General features: G+C 45.7%; 1 protein-coding gene across 37 annotated transcripts in view; it reads left to right on the top strand.

Annotated features, from left to right (window-relative positions):
• The window catches only part of Limch1 (LIM and calponin homology domains 1), a 313,045-nt gene extending 288,944 nt beyond the window's left edge, over positions 1–24,101 (top strand). For 9 of the 37 annotated variants that reach the window (XM_063273088.1, NM_001401569.1, NM_001401560.1 and 6 more), the window contains 12 exons: positions 795–863; positions 1,511–1,551; positions 2,230–2,310; positions 3,466–3,558; positions 4,334–4,438; positions 5,433–5,557; positions 7,456–7,580; positions 8,520–8,643; positions 10,378–10,464; positions 12,194–12,302; positions 14,783–14,885; positions 21,192–24,101. In XM_063273088.1, coding sequence (XP_063129158.1) covers positions 795–863; positions 1,511–1,551; positions 2,230–2,310; positions 3,466–3,558; positions 4,334–4,438; positions 5,433–5,557; positions 7,456–7,580; positions 8,520–8,643; positions 10,378–10,464; positions 12,194–12,302; positions 14,783–14,885; positions 21,192–21,217 — 1,088 coding nt within the window. In that variant the 3' untranslated portion in view covers positions 21,218–24,101. The remainder of the gene's footprint in view (positions 1–794; positions 864–1,510; positions 1,552–2,229; positions 2,311–3,465; positions 3,559–4,333; positions 4,439–5,432; positions 5,558–7,455; positions 7,581–8,519; positions 8,644–10,377; positions 10,465–12,193; positions 12,303–14,782; positions 14,886–21,191) is intronic. The other 28 variants (NM_001401577.1, NM_001401574.1, NM_001401566.1 and 25 more) reach the window with 10 other exon arrangements.
• Positions 24,102–25,856: the final 1,755 nt, after the last annotated feature.

Below are 25,856 nucleotides of genomic sequence, written 5' to 3'. Positions count from 1 at the left end.
CATCCAGTCCAAAGGAACCAGAAGCCCTGGAGCCACACCTCATAAATTCTCTCTCTCCCCCAGAAATTGGTGTCTCCCCCATTTCTTTAAAGTCATCTATTTATAGATGCTCACACAGGCCACTGCTGATCTTCCTGTCAGACAGGTCCCCCCAGACACACACCACACGTGCATCAGTACAGCCATTCAACACTCTGGAGCCACTCGTAAAATACAGTTCAAGCTGACAGAGTTCCTTTGTCCAGGTTGTTTCTATAAAACATGGGCTTTAACTTGCCGCGTTCACTGCTCCGGGAATGGAAGTAGGGAGCAAATGCTTGCCAGAACTTCTGTGTGCTTGGCACCTCCGCTGTCACAGACACGTGCCTGCCTGTGTATTTGAAAGGAATCGAGCTATAGACTCCCCCCTTTCATCGGGTGTGATGCGAAGACTACCACAAGCCCACTACACATGTCTACTGCCTTTTAGATTTTCCTAGAGTTGCTCCTGCATAGCCCATTACTATGACATCTTGGCCTTTAACCCTTAAAAAAATACCCCTACTAAGTATAGGCGTAAAAACTATCACTCAGCGCCCACCGAACAGGAACACGGACAGCCAGGTCTGCTGCCCACTGTCCACGTCGACAGGTTTCATGTGTATTCTGGTGAGATGTTTTACATGTTAGATTCAGAGACGGTCAGTCCCTGGGTCGACTACGACCCGCCCTTCCTTGACATGTGGGATGCGTTCTGCTCAGTTCTCACCGACTTTCATGGATTTCCGTTTGTTCTATTTTGCTCTCTGATCTAGAGCTGCCTGGCAGTGCCCCGCTGAGAGTTCAGAACTCTTGGCGACGGTCCCAGTTTTTCTCCCAGTCAGGTAAACAATGTACCCAGTCGCTGCCTTTTCTTTATGTAAAAATCCATGTTGGGGCAACCTATGGCCTTTTGTCTTCCTTTCTGATTTTAGATAATGTTTTTTAAGAGATACGCTTGTTTGTGACACACAGTTAGCAATGAGCTTGCCCTCTGATATCGGCAGCTGCTGTACTAAAGTGGGGAGGAATTTCACAGAACTTTATATTGATCGCAAGATGCCAGGACGAACACCAACCTGGCTCTTACCCGCTTTAGAGCAATGATCAGAAGCCACAAGTGTGGTGGTTCTCTTGTTAACTGTGTCACACTCTGCTCTTCCTGGATGACCCCTGGCCTCTCTGTGTGGTACTTCTCCGGTCAGACAGTGGAGGAGCCACTCCCTTTGCCAGAATGCAAGGTGTACTAAGAGCCAGCACTAATAGCTGTAGTCGAAGCTTCTAGAGTCTAGTACCTGGCGCTTCCTGACGTGTCGTGGTCTTCATTCCTTTTGGTGATGGGCACAACCTGCCACAGACTCTGCTTAATTATGATTTCCTAATACTGACCAAGTTAACACAGGGACCACACTCAACCGAGAGCATCGCAAGACCAGCACAGCCAGGAGCTACTCACACTGACGGCTTCTTCTCTTTCTTTTATCCGGCATAGCGGATTCCCCAAGCAGTGAGAAGTCCCCCGCAAGCACGCCTGTAAGTATTCCCTCTTAAAGACCAGAGCTGTGCATTCAGTGATGTTAACTTGTATTTGACCTTCTTAAGGAATACTCAAGCAACACTGAGAACCAGTTTTCTTTGTTATTTTGAAACAACTTAATGCTGCCCAGCAGATTATTAAGCCATGGGTCGTCATTATATGAGGTAGTTTTCCCGTCCTGCCTGGAAACTAAGTGCTAATCCCTTTCTATCCTTGAGCCCAGGTTTACTAGCTGGGGCTAGTATGTATGACGGGATCCTCTCTGTTTCATGCTTCTTGACTGTCCAGTAAGATGCAAATGGCGTTCTTTCACAGCCGTTGTATTAATTAAAATCATTATATAATTCCGCCATGCAGTGTCTGATACTGGCATGATCCTTCTCTCTCCAGTGACCAGCCTGAGGTGCTTATCATAGCCAGTCCCACTTAGTATGTACAGGCGAAGGTTTCCCTTTGTGGCCACGTAGAACCAGCCCAGCAGTTTGGAATCAAAGTAAAAAGGGGTTAAGTTTGGGAAGCGGTTTCTGCCAGCGAAGAGGACGTTTAGATTATGAAGATTTGTTTCTGTGTCCCTGGGGTACCATGTTGAGGCTGTCTTCTCTCACCCTGCTCAGCCCTTGAGGATCTGCCTCAGTTCTGATCAGGGGGTTGCTTTGTTTGTTTTTCCTGAACAGTTTAAGTTCTGGGCGTGGGACCCGGAAGAGGAGCGTAGGCGACAGGAGAAGTGGCAGCAGGAGCAAGAGCGCCTGCTCCAGGTAGGACGACCTGCTGACCTCCCCGCTCTGGAGCTGCCCCCACAGCGGCTGTTGCGTCGAGGAGGCTTTTCAGTACTTCTCAGAAACTCGTGCGTCTGTCAACGTTTTGTGTCCAGGCAACAGTCTTGTACCTGATTCTTCCTGCCATGAGAAGGGGGAAGAGGCGATCATTCACATTGATGTTTAAATAAAAATATCTCTAAGCGGTGATTAAGGGTCAGTCTACCTGCACTCATTGCCTCCTCAGCCGCCAAGTCCCAGTTCGAGAAGCAGCGAGGATGAATTACCCAAAGGTTATTTGATGGCATTTGGGCAGAATAGAATTTGACATCAGTCGAATTCCTTCAGTAGAATTTTCATCCCATTTTTTTTTCAGTGAAAGCTGATAATGATCAATTCTAGAAATATTCTGAGGAGAAACGCAACATGTTTCCATTTGCTTCATATCCAAAGTGACCTGGTGACCTTCAAAACTGACCTGTTTGTATACTTGGGGTGTGCCGGGAACACATGTGAATAGCCCATTTCTAGTTGAAGAAGTGAAGGTTCACAGAGGTTCGATTAACTGCCTGATTATCACACAGCTGAGATCGCACAGTGCAGAGCCTGGACCCAAATCCAGGTCCTTACAACTCTAAAACCTATGCTGGTTCCTCCACACAGCCAAACAGTCACATAGAGAGATACCATGAACCTCATTAAGGCCGATGCTACCTTCTACTCTACAACTGAACTGCAATGTGCTTTATTCTACTTCTCCTTCATATTCTTTTCTCTAACCCTTTTGCCCTGATTCCCATGATAAGAGAAGATAGGAAGTGAAGCTGTGTCCTAAAACCTCAGAGCCCCACCCGAGTGATAATACTTCCTCTAGCAAAGCTCCACATCCTCAAGATTTCCAAACCTTCCTAAACAGCTCCACTAAGAGGAACCAGATAGCCAAGTACATGAGCGAATGGGGCACGTTTCTCATTCAAACCACCACGTGTACCTAACTTGAATGACACAGGAGTATGGTTAATTCTCGTGGTGTGAAGGCTTTAGATTCCAAATGGTCACCCATGAAGACTGTCTTACAACACAGTGTGCATGGCGCTTTAGAAGGGGGGAAACTTCCCAGCGACAGACTCAGTGCTCACTCTGTTCTTTGGACAGGAGAGGTATCAGAAGGAGCAGGATAAGCTGAAGGAGGAATGGGAAAAGGCCCAGAAGGAGGTAGAAGAAGAGGAACGCAGATACTATGAGGAGGTACGAAGCTCCCAAGGGGAATGTGTCTGCGTGGTTCTTCAAAGTCTGGCACCACCTTTGTGTGCAGCCTATGCGTGCATGTGGCCGTGTCTGACTCTGGACGCACAGCAGTGTCCCATCAGTCTCTTTAAGAGAATCACATTGAATGGGTTCCAACAGACCACAGTGACCCACCCCCATCATGTGGCTTGAACCGTGTTCAAGGAGCCACTGTAATCACGTGTTCTCCAGTCCGGATCTGATCCTTGATCTGCTTAGACAACATTGAAAACAGCGATGCATTTGTTTGTGTGTGCGCGCGCACTTGTAGCAAGCGTGTTTGGTAATAATGAATTAGTTTTATAGGATAATTTTGGCACTGAAACTAAATGCATGCTTACTACTGACTACATTTACTATACTGTGGTAGAGGAATTTGTGGAGAAAGTTTGCATCCTATTTAATATTTTTAACAGTAACAGCAAACAGTCCATGATACAGAATTTGGAGGTGTGTATCTGAAGTGTCTGTTATCTAAAATCCGTTAGGACCAACATTGACCTTCAATGATAACTTGCTAAGTGGTCAGCTCCACCAGAGTCCTTCTTGACTATGTTTCTTTCCATCACTGATTAAATCATGCGAATTCAATACAAAGTTCTAAACAACTACATACTTGGTGTTATTTGGTTTGTATGCATCTGATGATCCCCCCCCCTCCAGTTCCTTAATGTATTTTTTCTCTTGACGGATTTTTGTTTTTAATTTTTTTCTTCATCTCCTGCCTTTGCCTTAGGAGCGTAAGATAATTGAGGACACCGTGGTTCCATTCACTATTTCCTCGAGTTCTGCCGACCAGCTGTCTACATCCTCATCTGTAACTGAAGGCAGCGGGACAAGGGTAAGATCGCTGATGAAAACCAGTTTGTGACATACATAACCCAATCCAGGTTTCCCCATTCAGTAGCTTCAAACCAGGAGGGGCAATTCCTCCACAGCCATCAGCTCCTATGTGGCCCTTTCACCCAGCATGCTGACACCCTCAAACCCTTAGCTCCTCCCCTGCAGAGCAACAGCCATTTCCCTGGACAGATCTTCCCAGATAGCTAGCAAGATCTCCAGTAGTAAAGCCACATGCTCGAACCCTCTCCCTGCCTAGCTCAGGGATCCCTCTTCCCTTCCACCGACATTACCCCTCCCCCACAGGCCCCTCCCCCATGTGCCACTCTCCACCATGCCTTGCAGTGCAGTCCTCTGCATTTTTTTTTTTTAGCAGCAGCAGACATGGCCACAGTACATTCCCACCAGCTAGCTACCCCCAGTAATCCACATAAAACTTGACATGTCTTTGAGGGTGGAAAGAGCCCGTAAAGGCTGGTTGGCCCCTTATCCCCCAAGAAAGGTGGTGGAAGGACATACTAGACAGAAGTATGTCAAGATTTGCAAAGTACAACAACACATTGATACCAGAGTCCATTTGTCCCAAAGTAAGCAGTCTCATGACCTCATTTTGTTAGGGAAAACGGGGAGGGGGTTCCTGACCAATCCCTTTTGTGATAATTTTTAGAAGGATCTCAATTGCACATTTATTCTAAGTATTTGGAGATTATCGAAATCTGTTGGGTTAGAAGACTACTCTTTGGGGCAGAAGTAGGAGAATGGGGCTGTGAAGAGAGCACTTGGTGTGTGTGAATACAGGCTCACAGTGGGTCTCATTCACAGGTACAGAAAGCCACGTTAATAACTCCTTTAAACTGTAGAGCAAAAAGATAAAACTTTTATTAGGCAAAGGAAGAAAAGGGGATGGGGATGGGCTTTAGATATTCCATAGTCAGACATAAAAGTCATCTAGCGTGTTTAAATTATATTCAAAACGATCCCACTTTTTCCATCAGAATAAGATGGACTTGGAAAACTGCCAAGACAGAGACAAAGAGAGAAGACAGAACACTCCCCTCCAGGAGAATGACAGTGACTCATCACTCAAAGCTAGAGAAAGTGGCCTGCCCGAGGAGCACAGGTATGTGCCCTTCCATGGATGTCCACGAGATTCCCAAAGCTGGGCTCCACTGTTCACTCTGGGTGGGCGGTCTCATTGCTTTAAAAGGATCGGTCTAACCTTGCATTCAAGGCTGTTTAAACTTGCTGTGTCGGCTCTGAAGCCAGCATCCTTGTGTGCTTGAATATGTACAGCCTTATTTTTAAATAGGCGAGGCCAGGTGTGGTGACAGAAGTGGCAAAAGCATCATAAATGTGAGGCTAGTCTCTGGTACATACTGAAAGCATATCTCAAAAAAAAAGGTAATTAATTTTGAGAGACAGAGAGATGGGCCAGAGGGTCAAGGTCCTTGCTGCTGAAGCCTAGAGCCTGAGTCCAATCCCCAGAAACCACATAAAGGTAGGAGAGATCCAGCTCCACAGAGGTAGGCTCTGCCCTCCACATGCATGTTATGACATGTGAGCACACCCATGGTACACATACATGTGCACATAATCAAATTTAAATGCTTTGATAATAATGTTTTAAAAGTTAAAAAGGGAGACCCATTTTAAATAAAATAGTATGAATCATTAAGGAAGCTTGTTGTTGACCCAAAGCCCAAAGCTTCCAGTCACTTGAAGCAAGGTCCTGAGGTCCCACCTACCTTGGTTCCTCTGTGGACCTGAACTTGGCGCTGGTGTCCTCGGTGAGGTGAGTTACGATATGAAGGGTAACCATTTGTCAGAACAAGTGTGCGTGTCACTTCACATGAGGACTCTAAGATGTCCCATGGGAGATCCAAAAATGAATCCAGAAACCCCAGAGTATCTCGACTGGAGCAGAGTCTGGGCTACTGATTATCATTTCTACTCATGCCTAATCTGGAAGGAATCTACAGGAAGTCCAGGAAGCTGGCGCAGCCTGCTACCAGCATCCTCCTTACGGAACATGTTTGTCTCGGGTGTGAGATCCCACATAGCTATCAGCAAGTATGCATGCGCCCATAACATGTTTACAGCGTCCCCGAGGGACCCCAAGATGAGAAAGGCCATCTAGCTGTCCTAGACTGGTCAAGGGTTGGCTGGAGCAGAATTCTGGTGAGGGTTTGCATGGAGGGAGCCGCTAGCATCAGACACGGAGCACCAGTTCTGACAGGACAGTCTCCAGAAGCACGTTTGTTTCTGGGTAACACTGACTCGGAGTCTGAGAAGTAAGAACTATTAGCCAGGGAGATCCGAAGGATCCCGAAAGGCACGTCAGGTGCGTTTTTGCCCGGTCTCCAGACAGGCTTTGCCTGTGAAGCTGCTGTTTGGTTTCTTCTGACTGGTCTCGCTGTCACCAGAAACTTCCATCTCGTTAAGTCCTTCCCTCTTTGCACACAGAAACCACCAAAGGCCTGGAGGTCCCACGTGGCTCAGTTCTTTGCCTATTCATCTATATATTTGGAAATAGTGTACTGCAGTGCAGCCCTAGGCAGTACAGCCCAGCTCTACTCACAGTTCAGCCCCGTCTGGCCCTGTGAGCCTTCTGCCTCTGCTGTGTGCTGAGCGATAGATGTGCGTCTTGGCTTCCACGCAATATCTACAGTAATTCCTCCCTCGTTAAAGTCTGGGAGCTCCAGAGGAACTCCCCAGAGGAGGTTCGCTTGAAGAGCCTGGTGGACAGAGAGGACCTCAGGGAGGACCTCAGGGAGGATCTCAGGGAGGACCTCAGAAATGATTATTTCCCGAATGTGTTAAATTGATGCGACCTAGAAATGCATAGTATTTTGTAATGGTTTCAGATATAGTTCAGAATAAACAGAAGAAGTAAACAGTCTATTTCTTTTTCTTAAATTATAATGGCTAGCTCTGCGTCCTGAGGTATAGAAACAATAAATTTAATCCAGTTGGTTTTATCTCTGCTCTGAAGTATTTTCATTTTTGTTTTGTTTTTAGCAGCCTAACTCAAAGTCCCTCAGCTAACTCTGAAAACTCCGTGTCAAAAGGAATTAGTCAGGACCAGCAGCCAGAGACAGAGGCTGAGGCCTCACACTGTGGTACAAACCCACAGTCAGCTCAGGGTAAGAATGAAGAGGGAAATCCCGATATTTAAGTTGTGGCAAACTCCTCACATTGTCCAGAACTGACCTCTGGTAGCTGCAAACTTCTCTCTAAGGCCCCTTACCTTTAGCTTCTGATAAATATCCTAACCTATAAACTCCTGCTCGCTGTGAGACCAGACTCTGCACAATGTCACTGGGCTCTGAGTGAGGCTAAACCAGGTATGAGCATTGAAAAAAAAATAAAAACTATGGCTGGGGGGTAACTCAGTGAGTAAAGAGCCTGAGGGCCTGAGTTCAAAGACTCGTATAGTGGGAAGAGAAGCAACTCCTAAAAGTTTGCCTACACACGCACACACACACACACACACACCCACACACACACACACACACACACGTATGCCTCTGTGGCATGTGCTCCTTCCTCTCAAAATAAATCAATGTAATTTTTTTTTTTAAATTTAGTTCAGTGGTTAAGAGCAGTGGCTGCCCTTTCAGATGACCCAGGTTTGATCCTCAGGACTTCTATGGCAGCTCACCAACTGTCAATAACTCCAGGTCCAGGGGATATGATGCCCTTTTACGGCCTCCATGAGCACTGCATGCATTGGGGGTCACAGACATACATGAAGACAACACACCCATGCATACAAAATAACTTTTTTAAAAAATCAAAGGGAGACTTTAAAAAAATTAAGATTTAAAAGAAATTATTTTAAAAATCATAAACAAATGCATTCTCCAAATCTCCCAGTTCCACCATTGAACGTACTCCTCCGTCTTCCCCAAAAACTCCTCTTGGAGAGTGGACTCTGCCCAGCCAAATTGAGGTACATGCACAACACAGCTCACACAGAATTACTGTAAGGACCAGCGGGCATCAGCTCTTGAAAGGAAGGCGTCTTACTGGGCATCAAAATGACTCTGCTGAACACATTTATGTTCCTTCCTTGGTCTCAGATCCACCTTGGAATCAACAGATCTCAAACCCACCGACATCCAAGTCGGAAGACGTGAAGCCCAAAACCCTAGCCCTGGAGAAAAGCATTAATCATCAGATTGAGTCTCCGGGGGAAAGGCGGAAGTGAGTAGACAAATAAGACGGACATGGGGTTATTACATGTTTTAATGTATTGACTTAGATGGGGAGAGCTGTGAGATGGCAAGATGGCAGCTGCATCTTCGTGTTCTGTCTCCATTTAATCGTTTCAAAGCACTTCCGTATAACAGGTCCTTGGAATGTTTAAACCTGCTTCTCTCAGGGAGTCTTCCCAACAATCCTATGAGGTCAGTAATCTCAGTTTACAATGAAGAGTTCAGGGAGGTTAGCATATCCTGCCCATGGAATTTGACTAGTTGAATATTAGAGGATTCTACACATAGCTTCACAGCAAGGCCACAGCGAAGGATGCAGTCACACTTTCAAATTCCAAAGGCATGCGCCTTTACCTGAATCTCATTCCACTCGTATCCAAACTGTGGTTTCAGATTTTGTCTCTGCCCCTCACTCAGAATCTTAAGCAGGTGTCTTAGTTTTTGCCTGCCTTAGTTTCCCCATTATCAAGTGGGAATGAGCCTGATACCTCCCTCACAGGTCTCCCTGCCTGGCAGATAACCAACACTGCAGTATGGGTCACAGGATGCCCTGTCAGCTCTTCTTCCTCCTCAGCACCGTGCTGAACGGGCACTACCTTTGTCTGATGGCTCCCGTTACCATGGCTGTGTATCTGTGAGCTCAGATCAAGCAGATGTGATTTCTTGTACCACAGTGCAGCGGTTCCCAGTGGCTTTGCTTTGTGTGTTTGTTCTGTTTTTTGTGTTTCCTTTCTAGCCATGCTACTTATGTTTTGAAAAATGGGACTTTTGGAGAAGAGAAGCAGCACCCGAGGAGGGAGGCCGGGTGGGTAGGGGCTGGAGGGATCTCACAGCTAGTCAAGCAGCCAGGAGACAAGAAAGACTTTGCCTGCCTGTGTTCTATTCTTCTTTCCTTGGTCTTTTTCTCTGTCCTAACCATTTCTTCACCCACGAAGTAAACTTTTCAAAGCTGACAACTGGATTCCACCTAGGGCTCCTAACAGCCTATGCCCACATGACATACTGGCAACAACAAATTGGGGCCCTTCTGATTTCTCATGGCCCATTGAGAGCCACACAGTCTCTAAGGCATCCATTGCAGGCCTTTAAGGCAGGGACTGTGGCACTGAAAATCACTTCCTCTAAAATTGGCCTTGTTTGCTGGAGTGGCCATGTGAATCTAACTGTGTGTGAATTTTTTTGATTTGTGAGATCTTTACCAAAGTGATTTCTTTTATTTTTTTTTAAATCTCCCCTGAACTTCTGGGCTGCCCTTAAGCATTTCCCCTGGATCTTTAGTCATTTTTCTGTCCCACTAAGCCCATAATTTCCACATCAACTTCAGTGTGCAAAAGCAGCTCCGTCAACAGCGTAAATAGCAGCCCAGCAGCTTTTAGTGAAGGAACCACCAGGGTTCTCCTTCCTACGCACCAGCGTCAGTGTGGTTTTATCTACATACGTGCACATTCCCTCTAGACATAATTACTATTTTGTTCCAAAGCAAAAATAAACCACCAAGCCTGGTAGCGCACGTTCATAACCCCCACGTGGAGAGGCTGAGCTAGTAGGAACGCCAAGTTGGAGACTAACCTGGGCGCCACAGTGAGACCTTGTCTCAAAACAAATAAGCACAGATGTCAGTAGGAGAGTCCTTTGTGGTCTTCTTGTTTTAAGCTAAAATGTCTTTTACTGTGGCTTCTGTTAACTTCTTTTCGTAACTGTGGCCTCCTTTACCGTGTTACAGGAAAAGCCCTCGAGAGAACTTCCGGGCTGGGCCCCTGTCCCCCTGCTCTCCTACCCCTCCTGGCCAGTCTCCAAACAGGTACAAGAGGTCAGCAAGCCTTTCTGAGGCTGTTTTATGGTCCTGCACTCAACGAGCAAGCGTATTTTGGCTAGACTAATGCTCGCCGGTTGATGCTGGTCCACACCCCTCCCCCCATGCACAGAGGGGAGGATTTAGGAGAGCATCTCCATCTTCCTGCAGATTCAACAGCACGGGGTAGAGAAAGTCAGATGTGTGGTGCTGGCCGTAGCCATTAGGTTTTAATGACATTGTGTGGAACCTGTAATCTAATAATAAAATCCACCAGACAGTTGCTGGGCTCCTGCAACAGTGCCTCCGCCTCCAAGATTCTCAACCCTTAGAGGGCATTGGGCTATTGGCTCCTCCAGAGAACCAGGGTGAGGCTGGGAAACAAAGCCCTATTCTCCCCTTCAAGCCCTCCCTAGATCTCTAACCATGACCCTGGACATTAGTCGGTCCCCATGATACCTTTAAAAGCTGCCTAAGTATCTGTCTGCCACAGGCACACGTGACTGAGGACTTTGGTGGTTTTCATTCATAGCTTTCTTTTCATGACTAGATAGAATGAAATCATCTCCAGGTTTTGAAGAGGACAGTGCTTCCTCCTCTGCATGTCTGTCCTTCCGTTTGCTCTGTCTGCTCTGTTCCACTGTAGCTTTCAGGTGGCAATGCATTCTGGTAAATTTCTCCTAGAGCTCGGCAGCAGCAGGCATTGTGGGGAGTTGATCTGGTAGCTGCAAAGCTTCTGTAAGAAGACAGCCCTGTGGTGGCAGGTAGACAGTATCCAGGGCTATAGGTGGAAGAAGGAGGTAGGTTCAGTCCCAGGAGTTTGCAGTATACACAGAAAAGAAAGGCCTAATCTGCAGACTCTATCTGTTCAGGAGAAATAGACTGGCCAGCCCTCTCCTTTTGTAGGTAGAAGGAAGACCTAAACAGAGTACTGGACAGCATAACATGAACTCAGGGCAGAGCAGGAACCCTATCTCTGAAGCCTCCACAAGGCAACCCCCTCTCCTATATCTCAGAGGACTCTGTAAAAGGGAATACCTTAATGGACCAATGCTCCTTTAGTGGAAACTGCTTGTACTGGCTGGTTTTGTGTGTCAACTTGGTACAAGTTGGAGTCATCTGAGAGGAAAGAGCCTCAGTTGAGGAAATGCCGCCAGCTCTGAGGCATTTTCTTAATTAATGATTCATGAGGGAGGGCCCTGCCCATCGTAGGTGGTGCCATCCCTGGGCTGGCAGTCCTGGGTTCTGTAAGGAAGCAGACTGAGTAAGCCATGAGGTGCCAGCCAGTAGGCAGCCTCTGCACCAGCTCCTGCCTCCAGGTTCCTGCCCTGCTTTAGTTCCTGTCCTGACTTCTTCCAATGATAGACTATGGTCTGGAGTATAAGCTGAATAAACCTTTCCTCCCAGGCTTGCTTTAGGTCATAGCGTGTCATCACAGGAATAGAAACCTAAGACATTGCTGAAGCCATGTGGAACCTGGTAAAGCTAAAACTCCATGTGCTTGGGGCTTCTGTGAACACATACATTGAATCATCTCAGCATGCCCCAGACTAAGCACCACGTGGAGGCCTGTCACCTTGAGCTTGCTGGCAACATATGGCTCTGCTTAATTCTGTATCCATTGTCAGCTTGGTGATCCTCATTTTATTAATGGTTTATTAAAATCCATGTCACTGTGTTTGCATGAGGTGGCCTGTGGTGCAAGCCATGGCTCACACTGTGCCTTTTGTTTCTGGTTTTAACCCAGGTCTATAAGCGGGAAGAAGCTGTGCTCCTCCTGTGGGCTTGCTTTGGGGAAAGGCGCCGCAATGATCATCGAGACTCTGAATCTCTACTTTCACATACAGTGTTTCAGGGTATGTACTGCTCCCTACGTTGGTGTCAGGGTCTGGGTCTTGTCCTGCACTGAGAAACCTTACAACCTCTCCCCTCGTGTCGTAGACTGATGTGTAGGTCAAGTCCAGCTTTTAGGATACAACTCTTCCCTGAATCCCTCTGGGAAGAAAAAAATCCTCCTAGAAGAAGAAAAACAGATCTGTGCAATTTGTCTTTCCAGATACTTTTGTTGCTAGAAGCAGACATTGTAACAAGAAGTTGCAACTGGAAGACGGTGGGGCTTCTGAGTCTTGTGGGCCTTAAGGGTTTATTTAAGCCATCTTTGTTGCTCATACAGTCTCACCATTCTTATGTAATGGGCTTTTAGACGTTGCCCAATAGAACATTGTCTGCCCAGTAAGTGGCTGTGGCTAGCTGTAAGATCTCAATTCTCACAGCGAGCTTGTCTGAGATCTTGGGCTGATGGCTCCCTCTGAGAAGCCGAGGGCTCCTCTGGGCTGTATTAAGTCTGTTAACCTGCCTCTGTTGTTCCTTGGTATGTTTTGTTTTGTTTGAAACAAGGTATGTAGCCCAGGCTGGCCTCAATCCCCTTCTGCCTTAGTCTCCTGGTGCTCAGGTCACTAGCTTGCACCACCATGCCAGCCCATCAATTGGCTTTGCTGAAGAATCTCAGGTACCCTTCCTTTAGACCACACTGCTCGTCATGCTGTGGTATCAGCCTCTGTAATAAATGCCGAACTCCGTAAGAGTAAGGACTCAGTCTTCCTCAGTTGCCACTATTTTCCTATGAATCCAACCAAGCGAACATCAATAAACATTTTAGATGGACCAGTGCAGTGCAGATGAGGAGGCCTAGCTTCTAATGCTGGCTCTCCTGCTACACTCGGTTTGCTATCAGGTGAATGACATACATCAGTATATCCCAGCCTCTCTTTTACACTCATGAGCACATTTCAAGTGAATATAATTGATTTCTGAAGCCAAACTGTCAATCTCTGAATCTCAGTCATCATTTTCTCTGCATGATGCTGAAATATTTTTTTATTAGAATTGCTATTCTCTTTCTCACTGGTAGCTCCCTTGGCTATAACGCCAACTTGTATGGGGTTAAAATAACTCACTTTGTCCCTGATCTAAGAAATAGTCAATGACATTCATAAACCGGACAAAACAGAGGGAAATACAATTTCCACCGTTTGCCTAATGCATTCCTGTGGCCCAGCTAGTCTTTTTAAACATTCATTTATTTACATTCCAAATGTTGCCTCCCCCTCCAAGAGTTCTTCTCCCCATCCCCACTCCCCTTTGCCTCTGAGAGGGTGCTCCCCCACCTACCTGTCATCACCCACCCATCCCCACCTCACGCTCCCCCAGAACCCCCCTTCCCTGAGGCATCAAGTCTCCACAGGATTAGGTCATTGTCTCCCACTGAGACCAGACAAGGCCCATGGGCCAGCCCATATATGCCTTTGGTGGCTCAGTCTCTGTGAGCTCATCTTAGAGCATGAATCAGAGGCTGGTCTGATCCCTCTGGAAGGTCTGGCACCCAGCTGGCACCCCCAGTGCCTCCTCCTCTGTTGCAAATGCCTTCTACGGTTTCCTTCTGTTCTCTAACCACTGGGCTACTGAGGGTCACGCCCCAGGGAATTGGTTATCCAGCATGCCTCTGAAGTGGGAATGCACTGTAACATATGCTCCTTCACAGTTCTTCTGTGAAATGTTCTGGAAAACCTTAAGAGATTATTGGTAGTCGAGTTTTACGTGATAATCCATTGCATGTTTGTTTAACAGCGGTAGGCTGCCACCTGTTGGACATGGTCCTTCTATCTGGATTGAGGAATTGTGTGTTGTAACAGTTGAGCAGGCTCTCGAGTCATTACACTGTCGCTTACCAGCTTCCCAACTCCAGGCCAACTCAGTGCCTGAGAGGTTGAGAACCTGTGTCCTCTGTAAACTACAATGAGTTAAGATAAAACGCTCGAAACACATTTTACTTTTACCATAAATTTGGCTTGTGGCCCCAGATCTAACCCATAACAGATGCTTAGCGACACGTGGAGATTGTGGGTGTGTCCCTGCATAGCTCACTCCTCGTTACTGTCCTATCGCTATGAAGAGGCACTGTGACCAAGGCAACTCTTACAAAAGTAAAAGCATTTAACTGGGCCTCATGGTTCCAGGGGCCGTAGAGTCCATGATCATTTTGGCAGGAAGCAGATAGTCATGGGGATGGAGCATAAATTGATTACTCTACATCCTGAACCCAGGTAGAGCAAAGCTCTGGGCCTGCTGTGTGTTTCTGAAACCTCAAAGCCCACTTCCATCAGCACACCTCCTCCAACAAGGCCACACCTCCTAATCCTTCCCAGACAGTTCCACAACTGGGGACTACACATGCAAACAAATGAGCCTAAAGGGCCATCCTCATGCAAGCTACCACAAGCACACAACACACAAACTATCTTATTTGTCTTATAACTTCTGTGCCTTCTCTTTCTAGTGCGGCATTTGTAAAGGACAGCTAGGAGATGCAGTGAGTGGGACAGATGTCAGGATTCGCAACGGTCTTCTAAACTGTACCGACTGCTACATGCGATCCAGAAGTGAGTATGGAGAGATCCCCCTCCACACACCCTGTAAGTCAGGTATTTTCTCCCTCCAGTTGACATTCCTACCGCTGGAAAAAGGATTCATAGGATGGCTGTCAAAGAAATGAAAAACCAATAGTCAGTTGCTTCTCGGAGGAAGTTCCTGCTCCCGTGGGTAAATGATTCTTGTGCAGGAGTGCATGAGTACATGAAACCATAGCCAGGTTTGAGACGGACTCCGCCTGAGCTCACTCAGCCTCGTGGAGTCAGAGGAAGGCTCAGGGTCTGCAGGACTGCTCTTCAGTCGAGCCTGTCTGTGACGGGCCAGCGCCTGCTGGAGATAGTGGAATGTGGAGAGTGACGACTGCCCAGGGTTTGTTAAGTGGCTGCCCATGCTGCAAGGGCAGTGGCCTTAAGGAGTTTCTTTGCAGAATATGGTTTTGTTCTTCAATGAACTTGAAAATTCACTGAGAGACAAAGTAAGGCCTCCTGCTCTCTGTCCTTCCAGCAACTTCCATGCCTTAACATATGAGATCTGTTTGTTTGCTTTTATTTACATCTGCCCCTTTCCACTCTCCCTCAATGAGTCTCCCCTCTCTCCCTGAGGGGGTAGGGGACCCCAGGTATCCCCACGCCCTGGCACATCAAGTCTCTGCCTGACTAGGCACATCCTCTTCCACGGAGGCCAGACAAAGCAGCTCTGTTGGGGAGCAGAGACCAGAGCTCTAGGGAGAGCCTCCGCGCCACTTGTTGGGGGACCCACATGGTGATGAACTGCATGTCTGATACATATGTGCCAGGGTTAGGGGGCAGGCTCATTGTATGTTCATTGGTTGTGGATCAGTCTCGGAGAGCTCCCAGAGGTCCAGGTTGGCTCTATTTGTCTTCCTATGGGGGTCCCATACCTTCAGGGCCTTCGGTCCTTCCCCCAACTCTTCCATAAGAGTTCCTGACCTCCACCCACTGTTTGTCTGTGGGTGACTGCATCTGTTTTAGTCTGCTGCTGGGTGGAACCTCTCAGAGGTCAGCCATTCTAGACTCCTGTCTGCAAGCATAACTGAGTATCAGTAATAATGTCAGAGATTGGTGCTTGCCCATGTATGGGTTTCAGAGTGAGCCAGTTATTGGTTGGCCTTCAGACTCTGCTCCTTCTTTGTCCCTGTATTTCTTTTAAACAGGACAAAATTTGGGTCAAAAGTTTTGTGGATTGGTTGGTGTCCTTACCCCTCCACTGGGGGTCCAGCCTGGCTACCGGAGGTGGTCTCTTCAGGTTTCATGCTCCCACTGTTAGGCATCTTGGCTAAGGTCACCCGCATTGATTTCTGGGAGCCTCCCCCAGTTATAAAATCTTAAAAACTGGCTGTGGGGAGTTTCTACCTCAACTCTCCTCAAAAAGCTGCATGCTTTATTTGGAACCACCAGAGGGCGCTGCTGTCCAACTGTTCAGACGATTTAGAACTGGCTGGTGGCAGGCTGTGTGCTAATTAAGTAGAATACTTTTGCAGTGAAGAGACCTGCACAGCTCTGAGATCTTTTCGTGAAAATTCACCCGTTATATTGGTGAAATGGAGTCTAAAATTTAAAAATATTATTTGTCAAAATAAGTGAAGAATTGTATCACTGGCTTCTAGATTGGAGAATAAGAATAAAAAGAGGGGCTGGGGATTTAGCTCAGTGGTAGAGCGCTTACCTAGGAAGCGCAAGGCCCTGGGTTCGGTCCCCAGCTCCGAAAAAAAGAACCAAAAAAAAAAAAGAATAAAAAGCAAAATTAAATTGTTTTCCTATATAGCTACAGATTCAATATGTTAGAGAATACTGAGGACTATAGGCCTGTTAATAAAATGAGGTGAAATGAAAATCAAATTCAGGCTGTTTGGGTCTGTAACAAACCTTTGTGGTCAGAGAGTTCCGGCTGGAGCTATTGTCAAATAACAGGTCAGTGAAGTCATAGATTATACATGGCATTGTTAAACCTTGTATTCTATATGAAGTGTATAAACAGTATTTTATACACCTCAAAAATATGCACGCCTAAATACACAGATGCATACACACACATGTAATGTATAATAATTGTATTTTTTGAACTGGACTTTTAGGTGTTTTATTTTTGTGTTTTAGGAAGAGAAAATAAGAACCTTTCTCACAGGGATTTCCCCCTCCCCCATCATTCCTATAAGTCACACTCTCTTCTCGACCCCAGCAAGCAGCTGGAAGGGAGTCACAGTCCCAGGAGGTCACTGCTAGAATTAGGGATGGGACTGTCAGGGCAGCACTGTAGATCTGAAGCTCTTTGGTGACCGAGCATGCTCAGAAGAGGCCAGCAAGCCCGAACACCCCTGTGGGGCACAGTGGCCTGTTTCCATCCAGACATTTTGGAAGTTAGTGATTTCTTTGGGAGTTAGGTTTCTGGCAAGTGTAAAGCGGCAGAAAATGTCTTTAGTTCCAGCTAAAGACCAGAGCCCAAGAGTTCCTGCAACAGTTCCGATAATAGGAAAGCTATTTGAAGGTAGACTACACACATAACTTTTTGGCTTATGATAGATTTTCCCTTTTATTAACACATACTCTTTGTGCCATTTTCATACATGTACGTCCCATACCTTCATCATTTTTAAACACACAACACGCATGGGAGCCGTTATCTTTTCCCAAAATATAATATTTCACTTGTGTTTTTTTAGAATGTTAAGAAACACCAAGAAGGGGCTGGAAGACGGCTCAGTGGTTAAGAGCACTGAGGTCCTGAGTTCAAATCCCAGCAACCACATGGTGGCTCACAACTATCTGTAATGAGATCTGATGCCCTCTTCTGGTGTGTCTGAAGACAGCTTCAGTGTACTCATATATAATAAATAAATAAATAAATAAATAAATAAATAAATAAATAAATAAATAAATAAATAAATCCTTTTTTTAAAGAAATACCAAGAAGGAAGCAAAGGGGCCCAATTATTTTCTGCTCCCTGTCTCTGCAGATGTATCTGTAACATTCAATGGAATAGCCAAGTAAACAGACATTAGAATTCTGTAAGGTTAGAGATTTTTTAACTGTTTGGAAGTATGCTAAGCTGGGCTCGACATCCCTCTGAGGTCATCCCTATCCTGTGGTTTCTTCAGGGAAGGGGTGCAATGGATGTTTGTACATAGCGCACACACGTGCACATGAGGTGCATCGAGCTGTGCATGTGTTGGGATTCGCTTCACAGAGTGACTGGGCTCCTACGGAGTTGTCAGTACAGCTGTGTTGACCTCAATCCCTCGTCAGCACTGCCTTGTTCTTTCTCCTGAGTGGACACTCGGCTTATTTCTGGTGTTTGAACAGTATAATGCCAGAGACTTCTGTGAACAGCATCCTTGTGTGTATTGGGATGAACACGGGATGGATGCCTAGCAGAAGCAATGCTGTACTAATGGGTGTGAGCTTTGCCAGCCTCTACCTCCTCCTCTGCTGACACCAACTACACAGATAATAATCTATTACCCCGGGCTGTTGGTGCACCTCAGGGCAGAGGGCTTCACTAGTGTGCAAGAGAACCAGAGAGAACCAGAGAGAACCAGAGAGAACCAGGGCTCCATTCTGAAAAACAAACAAACACCAAACAAAACCCCAATCTTCTAGGTAGGGAGAAACTGGTACTGCCTCGCTATGTGGTGGGGTGGGCGTGGTGTGGAGTACATGTGTGCTCCACCGGTCTCCACCCACTCCCCAGCGCTGGAGTTACACACATGCGTAAACTACCATGTCTGGCTTCTACGCGGGTACCGGGGATCCAAATCCCAGTCTTCACACTTCCATACTTACCCCCAAGATGTGTAATTTTCAATTCCAAGTTTAAACCTCTTTCCATATGTTTCTTTCCCTCTGTTTTGTTTATTTTTCTGGGATTGAAACTCTGCCCTTTGTAAACCCTCCGGTTGGGAGCTGATCCATTGAAGCGCTTTACAAGTTAAAGGCATATTTCCAGTGTCATGTTCACCGCACGCCGCCATTACTGTTCTTCCTTCCATTTTGTGGTTTATTTTCATGGAAAAGACTTTCATTTAAAATAAATATATAAAACCGAAGTGGCTTTCAGTTTGTTAGCGTATGATCCTCGGGAATATGTTTGGAGATAAAAATTAGGCAGCCATCAGGTGAGTTAGCCAACAATATGAATATCATTACTGGTCGTTTTTTCCTAATATGAAATGCTAGCTTTCTCGCACGTTCCCGTGCATGTTTGAGTCTGCTTCTGGATATCTGAAATGCAGTTATTTTCCACCCTTGAGTGGCTTTAATTGTTGTAGTGTCAGGATGATTTTTAAGGTTGGGTAGTCATAGCCACATATGCTCTCCTGTCTTTCTTTCTTCTTTTTCCAAGTTTTTTTTTAAACTCTTTCCCTGTTTGTTTTTCCAGACAAATGTTAGTATCTTTTTAAGCTGATAATAATTAAGTGAATATGTGAGATTGGCCAGGGTCTATGAGAATTCTTCTTTTCCTTGATGTCCCAGGAAATAAATGGGCTCAGGGATGATGTTGTGAGTAGGAGTCATCTAGCTAACAGAATATAAACATGCTTGACAGGGTGACTGTCCCCAGATGCACATGGAAAGGGGGGGCTTGGCAATTTTTTTTCCTTTTTTCAAATTTTGCTTTGAATAGAGAGGAGAGGAGGTGGGTTGATGGGAAGTATGGTTTACATCAGAGGCGTTCCAGAGGAGCAACAATCGCTTTGTTCTGTGGAATAAAAAAAAAAAAAAAAAAACCTGAATATTTCATCCTGCTTTTTCCAAGTAACTAGTCACATTCAAATGAACTTTTTTTTTCTGCTGGAGGAAAAATGGCAGAAGGCATATTCAAATGCAAGTCCTAAAAGCCACGCAAGGCGTTTTTAAGTTCCTATGTAAATGGGAATGGAAGTGCAAAGCAAATTACCCGTCATGAGTCCAGCCGTCACGGGCTTAACTAGTGCCATTTGTGCTAGGGCTTTGGATGGCGTCTCCACATCGTGCCCTCTGGTGAGATGCACTTAGCGCCGACTCCCCCCCCCACCCCCCCCGTCTGCTCCAGTGTGTGTGTGTCATCGTGACTGTGGGGCCTAAAATGAGGAAGAAGCCTTCTGCTATCTTCAGCCAAGGGCTCAGAACTTGGCCCTTGTTAGGTTGGGTGGCCAGTACGAGATGCTCAGTGAACTTTTTGAAATTCAAATTTCACATAGCTCTGGATTGTCGTTTTATTTTTTGGTTTTGTTTTTCTTTTTTATTTGTTTTTGGTGCGTGTGTGTGTAAGTTCAAATGCATATGGAAGCCAGGGGTGGTGACCTTGGTTGTCATTCTTTAGGTGCTGTCCAATGTGTATACGCATGTGCACACCTGTCTTTCTGTCTGTCTGAGCCTGAAACTCAAATAGGCTGGACTGCCAGCCCAGCCAGCCCCAGGAACACATCTCTGTCTGCTTTCCCAGTGCTGAAGTCACAAGTGTGCCCTCAGCATTAACTTGCTCACCTAGGTTCTAAGGATTTCCTTTGCCCCATTTGGAATGGCGGTTGGTGGTGGCGGCAGCGGCTTGGTTTGAGATAGACATTCAAACTCACACTGTAGTGCAGGTTGGCTTCAAAACCACTGTGTAGCCAAGGCTGGACTTGGGCTCCTGATTCACTTGTTTCCACGTCCCACGGGCTGAGATTACAGGCATGCACCAGCACACCCCAGCCAAACAGTATGATTTCACATGTGGATTATAGATACATAATTGTCTTTTCAACATGTATATGTTCCAAATACTTCATGTTCCAGATTTAGCACAAGTGTGTCCCAAATATCACATGGGATATACTTACACATTTAAAATGTGTATTTATCTGGAAGTCACATTTATTAGGTACTCCGTATTTTTTTATTTGCTCAATCTAGCAATCAGGTTTTCAGATCATTTAGATTTCTCCAGTTTCAGTGAACTGATTCTTTGACCTAAGACCTCAAGAGAAAAAAAAATCTTCTTGCTTAGATGTTCCAAAGGATAAATTAGGAAGCTTGAGGTGGGGGGTCATTTAATTTAGGGGACATCCAGCATCCTTACACCATGCATAGAGCGTAGGTTCCACAGACACGCTGTGGCTGTGTGGGTCTGAGGAGCTCACACTGTGTTCTAACAGAGCCCTGTGTGGTGCCACATCCCATGCCCAGACATGATGTTGAGAGCATCAGAGTAGGCCAGGACGAGACTTCAGCACCCTGTGAGGAGGAGACTTCAGCAATGATATACAAAGTCGAGAGATCTCGAAGCTTGTGAGGTGGGACACATTGACTGATCCTAATTTCGGTCTCTCTCCCCACAGGTGCTGGCCAGCCTACAACACTGTGACGGTTGGGAGCTTAGCTTCCGGGGCACTGAGCATTTTCTCTGCTGAGAGTGTCCCTTGGCAACTGCTTTATTAAACCCAAGTCCAGGGGCTTCTTGGCACTCAGCTAATTTCTGGAAGACTCTCCTACAGTGGTATCTGCTCTTTTGTATTGTAGCACAACGTTTGTGCTTCTGGTTGGGGGGGTGGGCGGCTGATTTCTTTCCCTGCATTTGCACAGTGTATACAAAAGAATAATATGTCGTAACGATCCTGAACACTTAACAAATGGTTTTAGCATGGGCAGAGAGGCTTACGGTTGAAAAGGTGTTATTCTCTTGTTTGGGAAATAGCAAAAGGGTGCAATAAACCTGTTGTGTTTTAGTATTTCTAGAAATTAAACACGTTATGTTTACGGAATTGAGCTGCAGGAAGTGCAAGACATGCCAATTTAAGTGAATGCATTTCTAGATGTCCCAGCGAGTTCTGACTCTGAACTGTAACTTTTTTTTTAATGCAAAGACACTAGTCCTTTAATATATACTGTACTCCTGAAAACATTTGAGTTACTTACCTTTGGGGGCAGAAGTCCTTCCAATAAATTATCACACTGTTAGTAGTAGATTTTGTGTACCCTAGAAGTCATGTCATTGGTATAGGCTGGTCCCATCAAATAAAGAGACTTCCACTCTGCAACGTGGTGCGAGGGTAGGAAGAAACGGGAAGGAATAGACCAGCCATTGTCTTCAGACTTACAAGGCAGTCTGTGAGGAAGTATAATCCACAGTAATGGTCAGTAGTGACCTTGAGGAAGGAATAGACCAGCCATTGTCTTCAGACTTACGAGGCAATCTATGAGGAAGTATAATCCACAGTGATGGTCAGTAGTGACCTTGAGGCTTGGGTTGCTTTCTCCAAGTATTGGGTTAGGGCTTGTTAGTGAGGGACTTGATGTGAGGATGTGGGTATTAGACATCGAGGACAGTCCAGTTTTTAGGAACGAGCGAATCTCGTGTTTGCCTGCAAGTTCTCCTTGAGGGCCTGAAGCCCAGACATCCAAAGAAAAGCATTAAGTCCGTCCTAAACAGAACCCAGATGCTATGATGTGACAAGCCAGCAACCTGATCTGTAAGTGGCAGCAGCATGGCAGCCCCTGCCCTCTCCCAAGGACCTGTGTGCGCCTTCATCCTCCCACATCACCTTCTTTATCCTCAAGGATTCTGGACCTGACTCACCGAGTTCAGAAAGGGTGCCTGTGGAAGCCTGGTTTATTGTGTGCCCTGTGTGATAAGTTTCATCTGGACACAAAAGGAATGCAGTGGCTAAACCATCATGACTTAGCCTCCAGGCTGCTTTCCCTGAGGCTGGGGAAAGAACTGTTTATTCTGCCTTAAAGGGATGGCAACTGGGTTGGAGATGACGTCAGGCGAATGTAGACTATGGGTACACTCCTAGTAGGCTAATGTAGCATAGAAAGAGAGCAGGTAGGTGTTTTTTCTGTTATGTAAGCAATAACTTTTCCTGTGTCTTATGGAGTATGGCTAGCAATTATTTATTTCCATGCTAGACGGTTCTTTGCATGTGGGTTCCTTAAAGGTGCAGACATCCCGGCCAATGGAGGTCCACTGGCCACTCTGTCATTTGGACGAGCTGTTACTGGATTGAAATTCACACATCATTTCACTAAAAATTGTGCCTTAGAAAACGCAAAGCTGTTGCACACAGTGATGAACGGCAGATTCAGAACACCGAGGGGAGAGGACGTCGCTCCCTTGTTCCCACGGCTTCTCTCGGAGGTGTTTGCTGCTTTACAAGGAGGAAAAAAAAATGAATTAAAGATTTTAAAAGACAAATAAAAAAAGGAAAAAAACTTAAAAAGAAAAAGAAAAGTTTTGAAAATGTACAGATCAAGTCCAATATTTTGATGAAGCACCTGCATGTTTTATTAACTATTTTAATAATGTGGATGTTTACACTCTGCATGATACTAACAGAGTACTTTATGGGAAACGATGCACAAGTCATGTACAGTAGGGTCACGCATAAGCGACTTTTATAGAACACTTTTTACATGTGCAAGGCCATCCGTTGTGTCAGGAGCACAGGAGCACTGCACCTTCTTCCAGTTTCACAAAACCATTCACACATATCTCTTAGTGAGACTCACTGAGCGTGCACTGAAGCTAGACTGGAGTCAAGAGAAATAAAACCCCGTTCCCTGAGTGCGGAACATGCTTTCCCGTAATGAACGCTAGTCACCAGCCTGGAATCATCTCCAACGTCTTCGAAATTCTAATTGCCAACCGTTTCTATTTCTATTTGATTTCTATTTCATTTAGAGCCAGTTACATGGCAACTTCGGCAGGCTACATCTTGCCGTTTTTCCAAGGCAGCATAAAAGACTATGATCTATCTCTCTTCAAATAATATCTGAGATCCCAGGGAGAAAAAAATGCTCTGTTATGTGGAGCTGTGATGTAAATGTGTTTGTTTAAGAACCAGACAAGGCAAGTGAGCGATTCGTGGCTCCTACGGGACCTCCCCTCTCAGACTCCAAAGGCTTCTTCCCCAAGGACAGAAATGGGTGACTGTTTCTCACTAGCACACTTTCATGGCATTTGTCCTCCTTTCTGTGTCGAGTCATTAACACGATACATAGTCTAGTTCCCAGTACATGGCATACGATTCAGTGAGCCGAAGTGACCCACTCTTTGCTGTGAGTCCATTCAGGAGGATGTCCCTGTTCTGGGTGGCGGCATTCTGTATCGGTTACACTAACTTTCATTCACAATATTTATTCTAAAATGCCTCTGAGAAATAGTTTAAAAAAATTAAAAATGAAAAGTTGTCTAAGACACAACAGCTTTTATAGTAAATGTACATTTATAAATAAAAGACTCAAACTGACGCGCTACTGCGTGCTTATTTCTGGAGAGGTGGGGTGGTTCTTCTTGGGGAGCAGAAGGCCTCGGGGCTTTTTGCTCAGGGCTAGGTTGTCAAATGGTGGCAGAGATGTTCGCTCAGGGTCTTCTGTTTATGAGAAAGCAGACCTACCGGCCGGTTGTAGGGGTTGCTGTGAGGTTGCCTCACAAGGAAAGGTTTAACTGTTTGGAATCAGACACACAGTGACCAAGAGAGATCATTCAGGTGCCTATGGAAGCTTCCAGAAACAACCAGGTAATGATCAGGAGTCAACACTTTCTGGGATAAAACAGTGCTAGCCCATGAATGTCAGCACCTGCTACCGTTTGCCCCTCTACTTCCTCCGTGGTCCCTACTCGTTGTCTATACAGTTGGCTCCATGAAGGGCCTTCTCCTCAGTTGCCCTGGGGGCTGGACCAGAGAAGATACTGTGAGATAGTGATGCCCATTGATATACCCCACCCCAACCCCCACACACCCCTTCTAAAGCTCTTGAGTACTTTGCTTTGTACTCAGTCCCATGTTTTTACGGGCTGACAACCACAAGCAAACCCCTGGAAACCTCCTACTGCTTCAGGAAACCAATATTCTACCTCCTACTAGTGTTTGTGTGGGGCTCTGCGCTTTTACAAAGTTTGGTGGGCAGTTACTTGTTGCTACCATGAGAAACAAATGCTTTTCCTTTTGTTGAAGAGTGTTCAGAGTTACCAGAGGAATATACAGTTGTTGGGGCTGGAGAGATGGGTCCAAGCTTAAGAGTGACTGAGTACTGCTCTTGCAAAGAACCCAAGTTCAGCCCCAGTATCAGTGTTAGGTAGCTCACATCTGGCTGTAACTCCAGGTCTAGGTGGTCTGACGCCCCCTGCTGGCCTCTGCTAGCACCTGCACCCTTTTGCATGTAGTTAAAAATAAATCTTTAAAACATAATTGTCACAACAAAAGCCACTAGAATGCATTTCAGAACCAACAAGTGTTACTCTGTGAAATCAAGGAAGAATATCTTTATTGAAATGAGAAGCATTTATCTCTGCCATATTGAATTAGCTTCCTTTCTTTAGGTCCTAAGGACTCAATTTTCTAACCCTAATCTAAACCACAGAGCTCCTCTCTCCCATTCTTTGGTATTATCCGAGGTATTAGTTAAACATGAGAGTGGCTCGATTGGTTCAAAATTCAATGGACATGCATTGTGCAGGAGAACTGGAGCAAACAGAACACGGTTCTATCTGCAGAAATCAGCGGCTTCCAACGGCACCGTCTTGCTTGCCTGTGAAATGTCCAGTTTATAAAAGGGAGAAATTCTAAACTCCCTCTAACGTAACACCATCAAAAATTACAGAACTAGAGAGCAAACAAGATGGTTCACTTGCTGCTGAGACGGATGGCCTGAGTTCAATCCCAGGGACACACATTGTGTGTCCATAAAGATGCGCATACATACTTATGGACACAGAATAAATGTTTAGAAAAAAGGTCTTCAATCAAAAACTATGGAGCTCAAAATTATATGCCGTGTGTGTGTGTGTGTGTGTGTGTGTATAATTTTATACACTTTACATTAGTGTGTATATACATGTATATAATTTGGTTCTCCACAAATTAGTTTGCAGCCTCTAACTGTACTCTTTGCTTTATTGGCTGACACTAATTTGCTGTAATATGAATAATTTATTTTGCCAAATATCACACAGTTATCTATGTTTGAGGATGTTTGTGCTAAGAGGCTCGTGCAGCGCCATC

This window comes from Rattus norvegicus, chromosome 14 (genome assembly GCF_036323735.1).
Source record: "Rattus norvegicus strain BN/NHsdMcwi chromosome 14, GRCr8, whole genome shotgun sequence".
NCBI lineage: Eukaryota > Metazoa > Chordata > Mammalia > Rodentia > Muridae > Rattus > Rattus norvegicus.
This window is presented reverse-complemented; position numbering and strand designations above follow the sequence as displayed.